An 18,400-nucleotide genomic window follows, 5' to 3' on the forward strand; every position below is an offset into this window, starting at 1 on the left:
GGGCAGCCCGCGGCGGGGAGGGAGCCGGCGCCGCCTCCCGAGCGGCCGGGGCTGCGCAGCGCCGTCCCGCCGGGCCGCGGCCCCGCTGGCTTTAAGGGGCGCGGGCGGAGGAGGGCGGGCACGTGCCCGAGGCCCGGCGGGACGGGACGGCACCGGACGGGGCCCCAGGCCCAGCGGTGCCAGCCCGGCCCCGGTACCCCCAAGCAGAGGCCGGCCCGGCGGCACCTCAGTGCTGGAGAAGCGGCGTTTTGTGCCCCTCCAAACGGGGAGGGCTGGCGGGGACTTCACCAGTGCAGCCGCGAGCCCCTCAGCCGCCTGCACGGCTTATGCACCGGTTTTTAATTGGGAAGGTGTGAGCCTAACGGGGAGTGATTTCCTCCTCTTTGCATGCACACCTACCCCTTCCCTCAGGGATGTATGGCATGGGCAGCAGTGTCCAGAAGCCCCTATTCCCCTCAGTCTAACTTCATTTTGTGAATACCCAGGAGCTCTGCTAAAAACAAGAAGTTTTTGCTGCCCAGCCATATGCAAAACCACGGTACTGAGACGAGCTTCAGGGTCAGCACTGCTGTTACCACGTTTGGCACCCTGCTGCTTGTTTTCATGAGGGAATACCAACTGCAAAAACCTCCGCTAAGCAACTCTTACCCCTCCAAACCTTCGTGGACAGTGCTTAGAGCCCCGTTTTCTTTCAGAGGGCGTTTCTGAGCACAATGATTTCGTCTGGTGCTTAATTTGCTTATTTGCTCTCACCACCTACACTTCACAGTGCTATCTGTGCCTGCCTGGTGGCTGTATCGGCATGAAGATAGCGATGTCTCCAGGATGCAGCTTTACATGTGTCACTAGTGTTGCTGATGTTGAGGTCACTGATACTGAGGTCAAGACTTTTTTTTTTTTAACTGAGATCGTTGTCTCTACAAGGCTATAGTCAGCACATCATATGTTGACAAGAAATAAGAGTAAAAAGCCTCATCACATGCAACGGCAGCAGCTGTGGGGCTCCTGGCAGAGCTGCCCTTTGTCTTGGTTGCAGCCAGCAGACCAGAAAGCATGGAACCGCCTGGCTGCTTCTCAGGTGAGCCAAGTGCTCTGGCACAGGAGGGTCCTGAACACCAGCAACTGATCAGGTCATAAATCTGGACAGCAAAGACTTGGATTGGCAGCACCACCACCACAGAGAAAAATAAACATTTGAGCATCTTTCTCTTAATAAATAAATAGATATGTAATACAAAGAGCATTTGTTTGTAGCCACAACTGGACAATTTGAGCAGGTGTCAGCCAGTAACCCTTCAAAGTACTGCTCTTTCTCTCATATGCTAGCCTGTACCCCTAGCCAGAAATATGCAAGTGTTGCTCTGCTAACCTTCTGAGCAGTTTGTCCCTCCTTTTCCTCCCACCCCAGCCTACCCACTGCTTCACATAGCTGTCTCCTAATTTCAGATAACCCTTCTTTTCTGGCTTCACACTGTGGCCCTTCCCATCATTGTCTAAATGGAAGTTGCATTGCGTCTTGCCTCCCCCAACCCACACAGCTATCAGCAGTGCTAGATTAGAAGCAGCACTAACACAGCCTGGTGTTGCAGCGGTGCTCTGTGTCTCAAATGATTGCCATTTAGCTGCAGCACAAGTACAGGGCTGTACTTAAAGGCTGTAACTGGAATCTTGCTGTGGAACAAACTTCACCATGAGGTTTTCTCTTTAGACAACAGAAACTAATTGAGTAGAAGATTTCTCCTCCTAGGAATTAAAATAATCTGTATACAGTATCTTGTCCTGCTTTTGTGTCATTCACTATAGTTTTCTATGCCTTATTCTCATGCTGCAGGGTTCTATTAACGTGATCTCTCCCTACTTCTATGAAACTTTGCAAGAATTTGATACTTCAAAGCTGTCAAATTCTGCTGAAATCTGTTGCCAACTTTGTAAATTAACAGAGATGAGGCATACACTCTGCCTTGCTTCTAAATGAAATTAGACTACTACTTCCCTTATAAATGTAATGGAAAACAAAGTATTCCATATTGGTTTACAAAATGCATCTGCATTTTGAGCAAGTTATTAATTCAGGGAGAAAAAACAAACAAACAAACAAACAACTATTGGGACAGCTTTGTTTTGGGTACAAACTTTGAATGAGTGTTGTTCTCAATGCAAGCCTCACATTTTCTATTAAAATTTAGCTTTCTCTTAACTTGGTATGAAAAAGCCTTGCTAAGAAGCCAGCCTTCCGCATTTCAGTGGTTTTAAAATGTAGAATTCCTTACATAAACTGCTTTACACAATAGTGATGTGCACATTATTATGTTGTGTGTTTTCAAAGATCCATAAGGAGTTTAATGTGTCACCAGAACACACAGTTGCTTAATATTTGCTTTTCAAGGCAAGGATGCCTTTAACTTCCTTAAACTGCTTCAAGAGTCTGCAGTCTTAGGTGGCTGTTAGAGGGCAAGTATCTCAGTACAGGAATCTTTTAGATACCTTGAATAATCTGTTCTGCCTCCGCATGGCATTTGGTTTGCCTTTGCTGAATTTGAACTTCATGTAATACACAAAAGCATTCTTAGTATAAGGTTTAACAGTTGCTTATTTGTTTTTATGACAAACAGGCAAAGCTGTTATCAGGATCAAACTGAGACCAGCTGCTCACCCTGATCCACAAGAACTAGCCTGACTGCAGGAAATACAAGTTTGCACACACTATGTATTGCTGCATGCCAGAAGTTACATATTGTTACTAAAAAAAAAAAAAAAAAAATAAGCAAAAAAGCTCCTATGCTAACCCAGCAAAACATTAAATTTTTACTCTTGAAATGAATAGTAATACAACCAATACTTACTGCAACCACAAGTGTTTATTGTAGCACATTTACAATATGTAAACATTGAGACAAAATATGTTTAGTATCCTTCATATTGGTGCACAGCATACAGAACTTCATTACATATTTGCGCACACACCTACTAAATTGTTGCTTACAAATGTAAATTATCTAAAATATGCTTCCCTTTGTTTTTCTCCTGTGCTCCCAGAGTGAATAGACTATAGAAAATAAGGCATCCATTAAGTGATATCACAATGAGCAAAGTACATCATCCAAGTTGCCAGAATTGAAATTCTATAAGATCTAATGTTTTAGACAGCCACAGACAGTACCAGGTTATTAGGTTGATAGGAAACATCAGTTTGTATAGTGTGGTGAGATGACTCTCAGAGTCTGTGTGTTCACTTTAGTTTATACTCCAGGTTTGCAGACCAGTGTACCAAGGAAAGTTCTCATCTTAAGAAAATAGATGCTTTGAAAGTGCTTCTGTCAGAATTTTCCTTTAAAAACGTAAGGTAAGCAGACTGCTAAGCTGAAGACCGCAACTGACCCTTACTGGAGCTGGATGTAGATGGTCTACATCCCTCCTCTCCCCTTGTCCTCTGACTTCAGTCGTATCCTCCCTGAGAAGAGGCTGCCACTGACATTGTGTGGCGCTTCTCTGTAGACAAGTATTTGGTTTGTGCTCACAGCCGTATTTGAATGGCTTATGCACCAATTCACTATAACGTCTCCAGAAACAAGTTCCACCAAATTTCATAGGTGGAGTTTATTTTCACTATGACTGCAGATAAACAAAAATGCTGAGGGCACTAGTCTGCCTTAGTTCATTCAGTGAGTGAGAGAGAATGCCTGCAGTACTGAGGGCCAGCTCGGTGTTCAAAGTTGCAGTTGTCCAGCACCATTTCTTGCAGTTTAAAGTTCCTGCCTTCCTAGACCCTTGTACAATCTAGCCAAGTGTCTGACCATAGACAGCTTGATAATGCCCTTTGCAGTCCAGCACTATTTACTGAGGAAACAAACAGAACAAAGCTAAAAAACAAACAAACAAACCTGAACTAGAAGTGAGAGTGCCTAATCAGAAAGACTGTTAAGTTTACCACAAGCTTCTGCCACAGGCTTATGCTGTTTATGGAGAAAAGCACTCAGACTTAAGGTGTAACATTTTCTGCTGATTCCACTATTCAGTTCTTGCAACATGTGCTGCTTCAAAGCCTCCAAGATAAGCTCCCACAAACCATCAGATACATTCCCTGGGACCTATACAGGAGAGGGGAATAAAATGTTGTCAGCTGCAGGCATCAAAATTATAATTTCACTGTACAAGGAGCCTTAAAATGGCATCTGAACTAGCTAATTAGTTATTTGACATATACTGATAAGAAACTACCATGAACCACAACAAAAACATTTTGAACACGTGAAAGAATTAAGAGGAGCTTCGTACGTTGTGTAGGACCATGTGACTATTTAAGGAACATAAGCTATATAACCTTTACCACCTGAGATACTTGTTTATTCCTACGGACTGTTTGTTTCCAATTAAAACCAGAAGGCCACAGTACTGAGCTGAAGGAGCAATGTCCATTTGGAGCAATGACATTTGTCTTCCCAAGATACCATTACACGTGATGAGCCCTGCTTTCCTGGGAGTGGCTGACACCTGCCTGCCGACGGGAAGTAGTGAAGGAATTCCTGGGTTTGCTTGGCTTGCGTGCAAAGCTTTTGTTTTGTCTAGTAAACTGTCTTTATCTCAACCCATCAGTTCTCACACTTTCACATTTACTGATTCTCTCCCATATACCAGCTGGGCAGAGTGAGCAAGTGGCTGGGCGGTGCTGAGCTGCCCGCCAGGGTTAAACCACAACACCTCCAGATAAAAAATGGTTTGGAACACTAACATGCATGGCATGAGGAGCACATGTGGATCACAACATTTGCCACCATGAAAAATAATTAAAGAATCAGTTTAGGAAACAGGGCTGCAAAACCAGGCACTTCAGTGGCCACAACTCCGTTCACATTCAGGGCTCTGTGGACTGCTCAATACTCCTGAAGAATAAGTTGCTTGAGAGCAACAAGGTTTTTATTTGCAAATGCTTTTCTAGAGTCCTCCAACTCAGTGGGAAAAGTACCATGTCCCCACCGTGTCCTGCCTCATATTGGGTTTCTTACTTGATTAAACTGAGAGGTGTGTTCAGGAAAGGAAACATTAACACCAGCACCCTTTCCCCAGGAGCAAGATGGCCTGCTCTGCTCCATCCCACACTTTCATCTCAAGTCAGGCAATCAGTTGGAACAAGGGCTCTCAGCTCTAGACAGCCTCACTGCGGGCTCTGTTCTGTCCTGGCTCCAAAATATGCTCCCATCTCCTCTCCTTCATAAATAAGTGACAATTAACAATATATTGCACCAGAAAAGCCCATATCAAGGAGCTTTAAATTTCTTTGATCTTTTTAGCGAGCTGCAAGTATTTACGGCTCCTGCACCAAGGGACCCTTCAGCAAGCAAGATGCAGAGCTGCCGCCAGCCAGGTTAAATATAAACCACATACCCTGCAGTCTGTACTCCTAAAGAAACAAAACTTTAACTGAAGCATTACGCTCTCCATAGAAGTTAGGCAATCCTTTTCCTAGTGCTATGATAGTACCTCAAAGTGCATGCTATCTTAAACCCTTTGCAAGCTCATTTTTTCAAAAAGTTTCAGAACTGCTAACATTTAAATTAAGACACCTTGCTGCATAAGGTATCATTTGTTAAATGATACCTTAAAAACATTAAAAAGTGGATAAGAAGACCAGGAATGATTTCAGTAAGTCCCAACTATTGCACCAGGTACAGGAAGAGTTAATGCTTGCACATGATACATACACACAGTGACTTGGGAACCCTGTTTTATCTAACTTTTTGTACCATTTTTTGTATGTTAAGAGATTCTTAATTTAAAATTTTCCTCACCTCTCCTAAGAAAGTTTAGTGGATGCAGACATTTCATTCAAATGTTCCATACAGCGTAACAAATAGTTTCTGATTTTTGTGTTTGTTTTTTTCCCCTTGCTCCCCAGAAATTAATTACACTTCATGAACATTATATCAGGGATCTTTTGTGGTGTGTTGCTTTTGCACATACATTAATGTATAATTTTAAGTTAGGTACTTACTGTTGCAACAACAAAATAGAGACGCAGAACTCTCCTCTTCTAACCTGTACCTGCCAGAGTTTGGTAAGTCTTTGCACTGCGATATAAAACGCTGAAGTTCTGTCTCTGGAAAGCCATCTTGTTGGTAGTGCTAAAAATTGATATTTAGTTAATACTTTAACAGGCTAAAACATACAATAGCCTAAAGCAGAACAACAAAAACATACAATAAAACATGCAATAGCTTGTAGGTAAGAAAACCAGAGTACAGAAAAATAAGTCTCTTGTAATCACCCTATGCCCTCAAAATTAGCCATTATATTAATTCCTAAAAATGTCATGCACTGCAAGTCAAAATATCAAGGGAAATGAGAGCCTACATAACACCAATCTTGCCTTTTTATTCCAAACAAAGAGTAGGAGTTCGTGCTTACCTTTATAGTTTCATACGTATCTGTAATGAGCGCAATGAAAAGACTTAAAACCATGTAGATGAACAGACTGATGAAGGAATAGAGGTAGATCCTACTGAATAACCAAACCAAGTAGCTTTTCTGCTGCATTTTTGCAAAGGTGGCAAACATGTCATCTCCATTTATCAATGAAAAAAGGCATTCAGAAACTGTGTTCAGAGAACGGAACTAGAGAGGAGGGAAAAAGACAAGGACATCCATTGCCACTTTGTTTGGGGCCAAAGCCTGTACATACCATGAAGGAGATATATAACTGTTGACTGGCTCCTCTGATCTCTTTGTATGCCCACAGTATGACAACACGCAGTGCTAACAGTAAAACATCACAGGAATGAGCAAAGTTTGTCACCTCCTATACCCATGCAGACTCGATTCATTCTCCTGTGAACACTTTCTAGAGTTGATAAGGCAATTTCACTTTTAAAAGGGATAAGGATAACATCTCCAAAGCTTTAGTCTGACATCAGAGTTCTGCAAGATGAAAACTGTTTCTCAGAACACCAGGCAGGACTCCCAGCATATGACTGGGAGTCAGAGCAGCTTCCACTCCTGACTCAGAGCTTTCACAACCAGAGGAAAGTCTGACTGTGTCATGACAGCCAGGCTCCTCAAGCAGAGCAGTATCATGTTGACTATTGACACATGCACTATTCTTATATTAGAAAAGCCTTGACATGGAAACTTAGAACAGTAGTAAACTCTCATTTATATGGAATCCATTCTATTACTCAAGTTGTCTTTTTCACATGGAGTATGTTACCTTCACATGGTATGGCCCCAGTACAATCCATCCACAGAAACAATAGCCCAGATAGATCATAGCAGCACAACAGCAGAACCTCATTACGTTGGGTAATGCTGCTCGCAGTGTTAGAATGAGAATCTGCAGAAAGCAATACAAACAGTAAGAATTCAACCAGCTATTTCTCCCAGTTGTCTTATAGCAACAAACAGAATAAATACCAACAGCATGAAGATCTCAGGAGATCCTTACATTATACTTCTGAAAGAAACCTAGGTAGCGAATGACTCCAAGCCACACAAGCATAGTGGATGTTCCTAGGAGTATGCTACACACATCGTAACTTGTCAGACTCTAAAGGAAAAAAACAACATCAACAAAAATAAAACAAAACAGAATAAAATATTATAACAACTGACAGGCTCTAAATTGTGACTCTCATTACTACAAAGATCTGATAAGGAGCATTGTTTTCCTTGGAAATCTCTCCCATTAGAAGTTTGTTTGGGGCAATATACAGCAGAGAGCAGAAGTGCCACCAAAGATCAAGGGAACTTTCAAGTGTTATTCATTTCACATGCCTTTACATATGACTGTTTACAAAACAAATTCTGACAATGAGCTAAGTTTCTTTTGCAAGGCCAACCGCACAGCTGGACTGCAGATGCAGAGACCCCCTTACCAATGCCCGGCTCTCCAATGCCAACTGCATTGGCAGATTCCCTGCACCAGCTTGGGAATCTCTCAGCCACATCCCAACATACAGTATAGACCTGATTTTAGAACTGCAGAGCAAAAACAGTTCTTCCAGCACGCTGGCAAAGCATTTAAAAAAAAAAAAAAAAAAAAAATATCATGACTTGTCAGCAGAATTTAGATAAATAATAAGGAGGATTTTGATATATAGCAAGGACCTGCAAGGTGCAGAAAGTTACAGTGAGAAGAATAATTAGCTTTACATTAATTCTAACCAGAGCTTCATTTATATTTTATTGGCACTTGGCTGTTTTTCTTTCCACCTATACATACTGGCTCATTTTCATCCAAGTGAGCTGATACTCTGTTCCCTGAACTGCAGCTCTTCTCTGGAATGCTCACATCTGGACAGTTTACTTGAATAAGAAGCTTCCACTATTTTCTGTTTTTATTCCTCTTACAGCTGACTAATCTTGCATATTTGCATAACTCACAGCTTGATAAAAAGCAAATATGGACTACTTTAATGTAAACTTGTTACTTATTCAGCCATTAACTTTCACGCAGTAACATGGAAAAAGATCTTGTTATCGTGACCCACACAGCTTGTAAAAGAAAGTGAAATGTACCTGTAGATAACAGTTTAAGTAAAATACTGCCTTAGAAAATATACATATATAAATATATGTATTTATACTTATGAGATACAAGAATGCTAAACACAGGATCTTACTTCAGTCTTGTTCCTGTCTTTGCTTTTCCCCAAGTGGGATAGACCTCTCTTTTATCGTAACTAACTCCCCTTAGCTTCTTTCTACTTCTAAAAAAGAAGTATACGTCTCCAAAGGTAAGACAAAGCAATTTGTGCAGGGTGTTTATGACAGTGAAGCTGTCACCAGATGGATTTCAGCACTGTTCTTTTATCACTACTGTCCAAAGTCTGTTGTGTTGCAATGATGTTTCAAAAGTCTGCTACCGATTCAGTGAAGAACAACATTATCTGAATATTAATGTGTTTCAGGACAGCATATTGCAATTTTTGTTCCCCGATGTTAAAAAAAATGTATTATCAAATATATATTTTTTCTACAGCAAGGTTATTTTAGAAATTGAAGGCCTAAAACCAGGCTGTGACTGTTATGTACATGCTGGAAAGCAGAAGATGGGAAAGCAGCAATGTGATGCTTAAGGAGAGTCCCTACGCCACTTAAGCACTTGTTAAATGGGGAACAGAAAGTTAAATGCTAAATCTAAAACAAAATAAAAACAAAACAAAGCAAAAAAAAAAAAAGTGTAACTGGTCCTAAATGGTAAAGAGAGGAAGACAACAGTCTTAAGCTTTCAGAGGTGAAATTAACTTTATTCCTTGCAGATATCCAAAAGGAGCAAAGAGAAATAGAATTATAATATCTAGTGATATTTGGAAACAACACACCTCAGTTATAAATGTGGAAGAGATGACAAAGTTTTAAAATTCCATACCAGTCAGAACTGATAGCCAGCCTAGAGCCCTCAGAGATTGAAACCTAGTTGGGATAGAAATAAAAAGCATTGCTTCCACCTAACAGCGCAAATATCTTACCTTGGCTTGTATTTCCATCTTGAGAGTTGATCCAACAATAGTTAGGACATCACTAACTATAATCAGGATGTACCACCCATTGACAAATTCCATCTGAGCATTGAAAGATACTTCTTTCTTATAATAATATAGGAAAAAGCTTACAAATTCCTAGTGGAACAGAAAAAGATAATTAGATGTACACAAGACGTGAATATTTTCCAAAGGAAGAGTTATACCCACCCTTTGGAGTCGAATTCCTTTAACCACTGATCGTGTGCAAAGGATCAATGAGGTGAGACAAGTCAATATGACAAAAGCATCGAAGATCATCATGTAATGAGTATTCTTTTGTACTGCAGGAACAAAAATGCATGTGTTTATAATCATATGCATTTCATCTTGAATATTGAAGTAAGGATCAAGTTTCGATGTTTACATTTACATGACAATTACAAAAAAACTCAGTATTTTCCCCACAAAAGCTTGCCTAACATTTTCAAGAGAGACACAAGTATATCTGCACTGCTGATAGCACCAATTAATTTAAGAAAGTTGATGCCATATCAAAAATATCGTATCAGAGTGTGAATGCATCTTACAATGCTGCAAAAGTGGGGGTTGTCCATTTTACAAGCACTGGAGCCACAACATTTGACTAAAAAAATATCTTATTTAAATATTTACAAAATATTTACAAAATATTTAACTTCTCTTCCAGAACAGTATTTGACTGTTAGATGGGTTTTCTGTCCTAGAGCCATGTAGATAATTTGCACTGCTGCTCACATAGCTAAGACCAACATTGAGCTGGACGTGAGATCTCCATCTCTTTTATTACTAAAAATCTCATTCTTTATCAGTTCAAATAAGGTCAAATTTTGTACCAGAACTACCATTAGGCATCTTTTTCCTTTCTATCCTTATCATACAGAAGAAAATAGATCAAGTTAGTATAAGGATTAGATTTTTAATGCTGAAACTATTACTGTTTGAGGAAGAAAAAAAAGCAGCAAATTAATGCTAATGCTTTGAGAATAGGCAGCAAGTCTCCAAAATGGAATGCTGAAGTTCTAGTTGGCTTTACAAAGATAACTGCAGAACTACCCAGAAAAAGCTTACCTACCTCTTACTTATACAAAAGCCACTAACACAGGTACTGGTGCCATTTAAGTTGGTTTTACAGTCTAGTCCAGAACAGCAGCAGCTTATTATCCATTTGCCATTGCTGCCTTTGTATTTTTCCTTGACTATCAAAAATTAATATAGGGTATTTCTGGAGATGGTTTTGAAAACTGTAACATAGGCAATCTACATAAATGTGAAATTTGGATTATTGTAGAAGCCTGGTATCAGAACCTTCTACTGCTGCACAGGCAATCTGTTTGCAGTAGTATGCCATCTGGTGTGCATTTATAACACGGCATCTAGTGAAGCCAGTTGATAAAGACTGTTTAGCAGAATGTGTGTTTGCTTAAGTGGTATGTCTTGTCCTCTGTGATGCATTTCAATAAATTTGCAAAATTAATTCCAGTCTGGATCTTAAAAAGCAAACAAAACACTCATTTCTTACTATTAGCTGTTCATAATGGAATTTCCTAATGTAGGCACAGCATAAGAGAAAATGCCAAATATAAAAATGGACTTCTTTCATCATATTGCTTACATCAGCAAAAAAAATGAAAACCAAGTGGAATTTGGAGTCCTGGAAAGCTTCTGGCATTCAAAGAGATTACTTCCTCTAATCTTAAAAGATCTCAGGCAAAATTTGGACTGGAGACAGTAGGTGACAACGAAGGGTGTTCTTGTCAGTAACTATCTAAAACAGATATTTAACCATACCATGCATCTCAGTTACACTCAAATACACACCAAAGATCATTTAAACAGCAATCAGAAGCATTTCTAGCCCTCGCACTCTAGCAGCCCTTAGCAGCAATGCTTCCTTATCTGCCTGGTGTTAAGTCCTGAAATAAGAGTGAATCAGTTTCAACTTTCCACCACTATCACATGTCCTTCTGTTGCCCAGTGCTACAGCAATACTGCAAAACCCTGCCTTAACCAGCGAGTGGCTTAAGCTCAGTAGCCAAAACAAGAAGGATGGAAAAAGTTTGCATCAGTGGTACAAGGTTTGAGAGCTGTTAAGAAAAGTAATGATGTGGCTAGGTTCCAAGACTTCACTTCAAGAGTTTAAGAAGAACAATTCTTTAGGAAAAAAATCAGAATTTCAAGTGTATCCCCTAGATAATGTATGTCCATAGTGCATCATCTTTAAATACGTTAAAAGATTAATGAACATTACGTTAGTATGATGAAAGTTTAGCATGAAAATTAGATCACATTTATGTCACTTACTTGATCCAGAAACATGCCAGTCTTTACATTCCCTGATCTCTATGTCGTTGTCTAGACTTATTTTAATTCTTCCACTATGTGCTTTATTATCGAACAGTATCTGTATTAACAAAATAAATTAATTAAAAGCACATGTCTTCTTAAAGTAAAACCATAAATATACAGCATACTGTACTGCTAAGATTGCACAATGATGCAGAATAATTCTGCTAGGGCAGAAGTTATGAAACTTGTTTAATCTTACAGTAATTTTTGTTTATTCAAATAAACATGGTCAAAATGAAAGAAGCAAATATCTGCCACAAATTGGTTGATCAACTAGATACTGAAATATAGGTGAAATTCTTTTAAACTACAGCCCCCTGTTTCCAAAATAGGAAAAAAAAAAACACATTGCTAGAAGCACCTCTCTAAAGAGGAGAGATTTGTGCTTTCCCCATACTTCAGATGGATTAGAGTACAAAAAGCAGAAAACTGAACAAGTGTGTGAGGACTGCATCAGGAGTACTCAAAGCTTAACCTTCTACAATCACACCTGATGGTGGTTTACAGGGTACCAACTCAAGGCAGAGTAATCCAGACACTGGTGGGGACCACTGAATGGTGCCCAACACAGCTCAGAAATATCTGTGCTGACTGTGTATAGTAAATCAGCAAGAATGGATTCTCATTTCAAACTGAAAGATGCATGGCAGGCTCCCACGTACCATCAGAGTGAAATCATAACAGTCAGGGAGCTCGTGGTGACGAACAGTCTGGAGGTTGATTGCCTTCAGATTGAACATGAGCTGCACTGCCACTAGCCTGGAACAGAGTCTCACATTAGCTTTTTGCAGGGGAAACACACAAATACACCAATGTGGGAAGTACTTACTCCTCCTCACCTGTGGAAATCCAGAGTGAAATTCAAATTGTGCTTTCCCACTGTTCTGTTGTCTAAAGGCATCATCGGCTCAATGTACAAGCAGTCTGCAATGGATAAGTACTCACAAAAAAATCTCATGGGTTATCATGCTCTTTAGCTGTAATCTGCCTTTCCCATTCCGAAGGCTGTAAAGAGCAGCTGGCTACAGTAGCCAAGATAGCATGCTTAAGTGATGAGTTGTTTTGGAGGCTAGGATACAAATACGTTGGCTTGCTGAACACCAGCCAAGACATTGAGCATGAATTCATTGGGAAGGCTCCTGAAATTAGCCTCAAATAATTGTATTAGATGGTCATCATAACAGCACCCCTTTTTTTGTGTCAATAGTTATAAAGGACAGTTTTTCTGGAAGTGAGATTAGTTACACAGTATTTTTCTTGTGGGTTTTGGCTGGTACTAACTTCAGTACACATCATTTGAATAGACAACATAGTACTGGATGTTCATTAAGAATTTACCATGTAAATATAGGGTCCCTCCTCCCAGAGAAACAATACAATAGATGAGATCCATTACCAGTCACAATCTCTGGGTCTATATCAAAGGTGTCATTTCCAGGACAGATGGTTCCTCGCTTGTAGAACTGCTGACATACAGCTAGGGCTGTCTCTTCTGCTCCCCTCTTCTCATAAGCGTGGTTTCCAACAGAGATATTGGGCAGCTGTAAGTACTAAAGTTCAGAACAGACAAAACAAGTCAGATTGCACCAAAACTATTGGTCTCTTAAACAAACAAAGAAAAAGAAACAACAACAAAAGAAACAAAAAAGAAACAAACAAAAAAAGAAACAAACAAAAAAACAAACAAAAAAAAACACAATGAAACAAGCAAAAATCACAAACAAATGTTTGGATCTGTGCCATAACCCATCTTCGTATTTAAAAGGTTACCTAAAGAACTTGGCAATGTACACCACACTACAGCTCAGTCCTCAAATACCTGAAGGAATCTGACAAAAGCAAGAAGTGTAGAATTTGGGTCTAAATGCCTTTTTGCTTCGTATTGTTTTCTCCTTACAGTCCTTATTAGAAAATTTAATTCACTGTTTGCAAGGCATTCTGGCTCAAACCCAAGGAGTGCATTGAGTGCAGAATTAGTATACTGATGAGCTCTTTTTACAGTCTGTTTCTCTTCTTGACAAATCAATGGATTTCTCCACCAGTTCATTCCAGAAATGGCTTACTCACAGTGTTAACTATATTCAACTAATATTGTACCAGTTGATTTCTTAAAGACGTCTAATATAGGAAGAGCAGTGAGATCAAAGTTTCTTCAGTTTTTTCCTAGTCTTCCATTAATCCGGTTTCATTTAACTCCTTGTTAGCTTAATCCCAATCTGGAGGCTTCAGTCCCCCATGCAGCAATCATGCCCACAGGGCAGGGAAAGCAGAAAAGCAATCATCCCATCCCAACTGCTTTGCAGGTTTCCAGACTGAAACCAGTCTTTTGAGTTTGCCTCACATTCAGTGATAGCTGGAAAGCAGATATTTCTCCAAACAATAAAAAAATGTGTGCCTACAATATATTTTTTTCTTCAAAAAGCAGTTATTGAATCCATTAGGAAAGAAGTGGCAGATTTAAGGCAAAGTATTTAGGGAAATCTAGCAGGGGAGTCTGCCACCCAATAAAAAACCTTTGATATTCAGCAATTAAAATTTGTTACCTCATCATAAAGCGCCTGTAAACAGAGGAAGAGCAGTGTTTGGGTCCTCATCTTTCCGTGAAAAGTAGGTTTCCAGGGCAACATTAACTCAAAACACTTTACCATGTGTATGTCACATCTTAATTTGCATTTGAGAGATGAGACACAAACCTTCCCCTCTTTCAAAAAAACCCTGAACAAGTCAATATTTGAGTGCTAAGTAACAGGTGCACACATGAAATCTCAGACAAGGGAAGGAGGAGGGAGAAAAGGCAGACAGGTAAAAAGCATGTATATTGTATACATTGCAGTAACAACCCTTACCTGGTTAATTGCAAAGAATATCTGGTCATAGACATCTGTCTGTGTGTAAACAGCATAGGTGTCATCTGTTCTGTCCATGTACCCTTTCAAGAAGAGATGTTTGAATGCAACAGTGTTCTCTTCTTTGAAGGCAACCACCATTTGATTGCTCAGTCCAAAAAGCACAAGCTGAAAAGACATTCGTATTTCCTGTTTAAAGGCAAATTTGGCTTCTGGACTAGTAGATAAATCCTGTCCTACAAACAGCTACTCTCATCATGCTGGTAAACACAGCACTTACATGCAGGCTACTCCATTTTCCAGCTGGTCAAGTCTGACTATAAGGAAATAATGGCTTTCAAGAGTGTTCTTTTAACATGGTTACCAGTGTCTTGGCTAAGGACTCACATTTTCACAAAGAACAGTACAGCAACCCAAATTCAAGCTACCCCTATACTATTACGTGTGATTTCTGAGTTCAGTCTGACATTAATATAACTTGCCTTGAGGAATATCAGTGTTCCTCAGCCAAAAGGCAGGACTGGACGTAACCAGACCCACCTTGGAAGTCCTGACTCCAGGGCAGAAAAGGCAAACTGAGGACAAGTCAAAAGAAAGCAAACATCTCTCCCTCAGGTTTGGGTAGAAGGTGCTTTGACAGTAATTGATGAAAACTGTGCTTGTAATAGGATAACCTTCAAAGCCGTCAAAAAATGATACTGCATCAGTTCATGAAGAGTTAGCATAAAACCCTGCTAGCTAACATCCAGGCTGGGAAAGGTTTCCGAAAAAACATGCTCTATTGTTTGCAGGATCTCACAATTCTCTTCAGTGACTATTGTTTCATATCTAGTGTTGGGACTATTGTGAAGAAACTCATCAGAGATAAGTCTGAATCAACAGTCTATAGATTAGCTTTATGGCCATGATGCAAACTGTATGTATACTTTTTGATAAGGATAACTCAGTTACAGAGATACTAAAATAGTCTGTGAGCAAGCTTGGTATTCAAGGCACAGACAAATACATTGGCTAATCAACAGCACTAAGATTTAATTAACTATTGGCAGATTTTCTCTGAAAAGTCTAGGGTAAATTACCATTAGTTTCTTTCTTATTTAGGTTCTTGAACCATCAAATTTTATTTCTAATTGCAAAATAGGACAAATGACCATCAGAGGATGAGGATATATTTGAAACTAAAGCACGAAGTGGGGAATACAAACATACTTCTAGATGAGTAGTAAAAAAACTACTGTTCCTATACTTTTTCCCATCTTTCAGGTAACTGTGGAAAGCATTCTTCTCCATACTTGTATTTTCATACTAACACCACCATGAGTGTAAATCACGTGGGCAACCCTGAAGGATGATCACCCAAGGCATTAGAAATGTTACATGGAAAACTTCCTAACTCTCTACCCACGTTGCTCTGAGAAAACCATTGCATCTCAGGAACAGATAACTTTGTTACAAGAAATCTGCTGTGCAAGGCTGGGTGAGAAGAAGAATGGGGCAGAATTTTTGCTTTATTGGATACAAGTGTTTGTATACCACATGCAAGGCACAAGCTATGGACACAAAACAGGTATCAATTACAGTTCCTATCACTATTGTAATGCACGCCACTGTTCCTTCTCCTAGCCACACACACACACAGAGTGAAAATAGTACTGGGGGTAATAGACACGTAAGGATGCCATCCTTCAAAAAAGGAGAGGAAGTGGAAAAGGGGAAAAAGAAAGCCCTTGAAGATGGTTCCTTTCATATCCACTCTCAGTAAAGCTTTTTCAGTCAACAGTCTGAGAAAAAACTATGCCTAATGAGATCCTGAGACGTAAACTACATGTATGTAACTAAGACAGTTTTGCAGTTTATCCTCTCCCAGTCTCCACACCAGACCAAGAAAAGCATCTGTCATCTACACCCCCCTTTTGAATTCCCCTGGACTAAGAAGAGTCCCTGCTTCCATACTTACTCACCTGAATAGTAACCATTGCTATTTTGAGTAGCTGAATCCCAAATTTCCAAGGCTTCCTGCCCCGAGCCCAGAATTTTTCACACGGGTTCATAAAGAAGAACTTCAACTTCCTTCTGAGCTGGTCTTCCACCAGCAGCTCCTGTGATGCTGATGGGTGTTGTTTGTAACTGCAGAGCCCTTCATCATCATAAGCAATGCAGCTGCTTATGGCCACTTCAGGATTTTCCATTTCTGAAATGACAAAGGTGCACAGCAGTTGGAAAAGGTGCAAGCAGGAATACAGCAGCATCAGGCTGGTCTGCACTGAGCACCTGGGTTCCGAGGTGTTTGTCTTCTGTGAAGGTACCTGCACGTCACCCTGAACGGGGGACCCAACCCGTCACGGTGCAGTGTTCTACAGAGCCCATATCGGCAGCCTCACAGCCCGGAGCTCAGAGCACCTATTTAGCAATGGAATTTCTGCCCCGGGGAATTATAAAGTCACTTGTGGAAAACCTCTTCCCCTCTCGCTGCCCAGCACCAACACCACGCACGCAGGGCGCCCTGACTCACTTCCTTCTGCCCGGCAGAGCACCGAGGCCTCCGGCAGCACTCCCTGGAGACCGATCTGCCCCGGCGGTGCCTCCTCCCCGGCCCCGAGCCCGCCGCTGTCGGGCACGGGCACCACGGCACCTTGGGGCGGCGAGCACCGGCGGGGCAGAGGCAGGGCAGGACGAGCTCTGAGGCAGCGGTGTGCAGAGCCCCTCAGGAGCACGGTTCCCTGCGTCCCAAGCGTTTGACAGATGCTGCCGGCTCTGTCAGTAGGCAGCCGGGGCCGCTTCGCGGAGAGGAAGGCTGCTGGCAGTAGGCACAGAGCAGGCAGCCCAGGTCACGAATGGACTTACAGACGTGCCAGATTAGGCTTGTTTCTTCAATTTGCTTAATAAAAGTTTCCTACGTAACTCAAACAGAAATCACCACCCGGTAAATCCCCCAAGGCACGGCTGCCCCCGCTGCCCCCGAGCACTGTCACAGCACACGCGTCCCCCCGGCACGCCCCGAGAGCCTCCCGCCGCTCGGCACCCCCGAGGGGCACGCACCGGCTCCGAGCGCAGCCACCCCCGCTCCCGCCTCCGTCCCCCCGCCCAGGGATGCGGCCCGGGGGCTGCCGTCACCTCACTGCACGCAGCCGGTCCCAGCGCTGCAGCGCCCTAATGGCGGCGGGCGGCCGGGCGCCCCGCTACGGCCGCGCCTCGGCGGCACGGGCAGCGGGGACCGGCACGGCAGCGCCCTGTCCGCGGAGCCCGCAGCGCGGAGCGGTCGCCTACTACAGCCCCCATGATGCTCTGCCCCCCCGCTCGCCCCGCCGGCAGCAAGCCGTTGCGCGCACGGCATGGTGGGACGCGTAGTTTTTCTAGCCGGCCGCGCGGAATAACCAATAGCGCCTTCCTCCCGCGGAGGCGGAGCACTGATTGGCCGCTGGGTGCGTCAATCCTGACCCGCCCCGTTGCCGTGACAACCGCGGGACGCCAGGGACGCGGCGGGGCCGGGCCGCGCAGGTAGCGGCGAGCGGGGCGGGCGAGGGGCTGAGGCGCCCTGTGAGGGGGCGCGGGGCGGTGCGGGGCCCCGCTGTGCGCGTGTACAGGACGTAACTAAACCAGAGGCCCAAACGCCGGCTCTGCTCCCCTCAACACCCACACAGAAGTCGTGTCCAAATATGTACGAGCGCTGCGTAACGCAAGCTTCAGGCGTTCAGTCAATGTAGCCTTAGCGCC

At 42.2% G+C, this 18,400-nt stretch overlaps 1 protein-coding gene across 2 annotated transcripts; it reads right to left on the reverse strand.

Moving 5' to 3' along the window:
• Positions 1-5,152: 5,152 nt before the first annotated feature.
• MCOLN3 (mucolipin TRP cation channel 3) lies at positions 5,153-17,041 on the reverse strand (the record flags this gene model as incomplete). 2 transcript variants are annotated; one of them, XM_084290949.1, is made up of 14 exons in its annotated part: positions 16,993-17,041; positions 16,648-16,877; positions 14,687-14,854; positions 13,237-13,390; positions 12,680-12,764; positions 12,503-12,599; positions 11,796-11,895; positions 9,684-9,796; positions 9,462-9,611; positions 7,436-7,537; positions 7,202-7,324; positions 6,403-6,609; positions 5,990-6,119; positions 5,153-5,205 (listed from the first exon to the last, which is right to left on the reverse strand). In XM_084290949.1, exons 2-14 carry the CDS (start codon positions 16,873-16,875, stop codon positions 5,153-5,155), a joined length of 1,710 nt encoding a protein of 569 aa, XP_084147075.1. In that variant the 5' UTR covers positions 16,876-16,877; positions 16,993-17,041. The 2 variants fall into 2 exon arrangements, with proteins under 2 accessions (XP_084147075.1, XP_084147074.1); XM_084290948.1 differs by lacking the exon at positions 16,993-17,041 and having other exon boundaries at positions 16,648-16,990.
• Between the last annotated feature and the right edge of the window lie 1,359 nt (positions 17,042-18,400).

This window comes from Netta rufina, assembly GCF_964035555.1.
Source record: "Netta rufina genome assembly, chromosome: 8".
In the NCBI taxonomy this organism is placed as follows: Eukaryota; Metazoa; Chordata; class Aves; order Anseriformes; family Anatidae; genus Netta; species Netta rufina.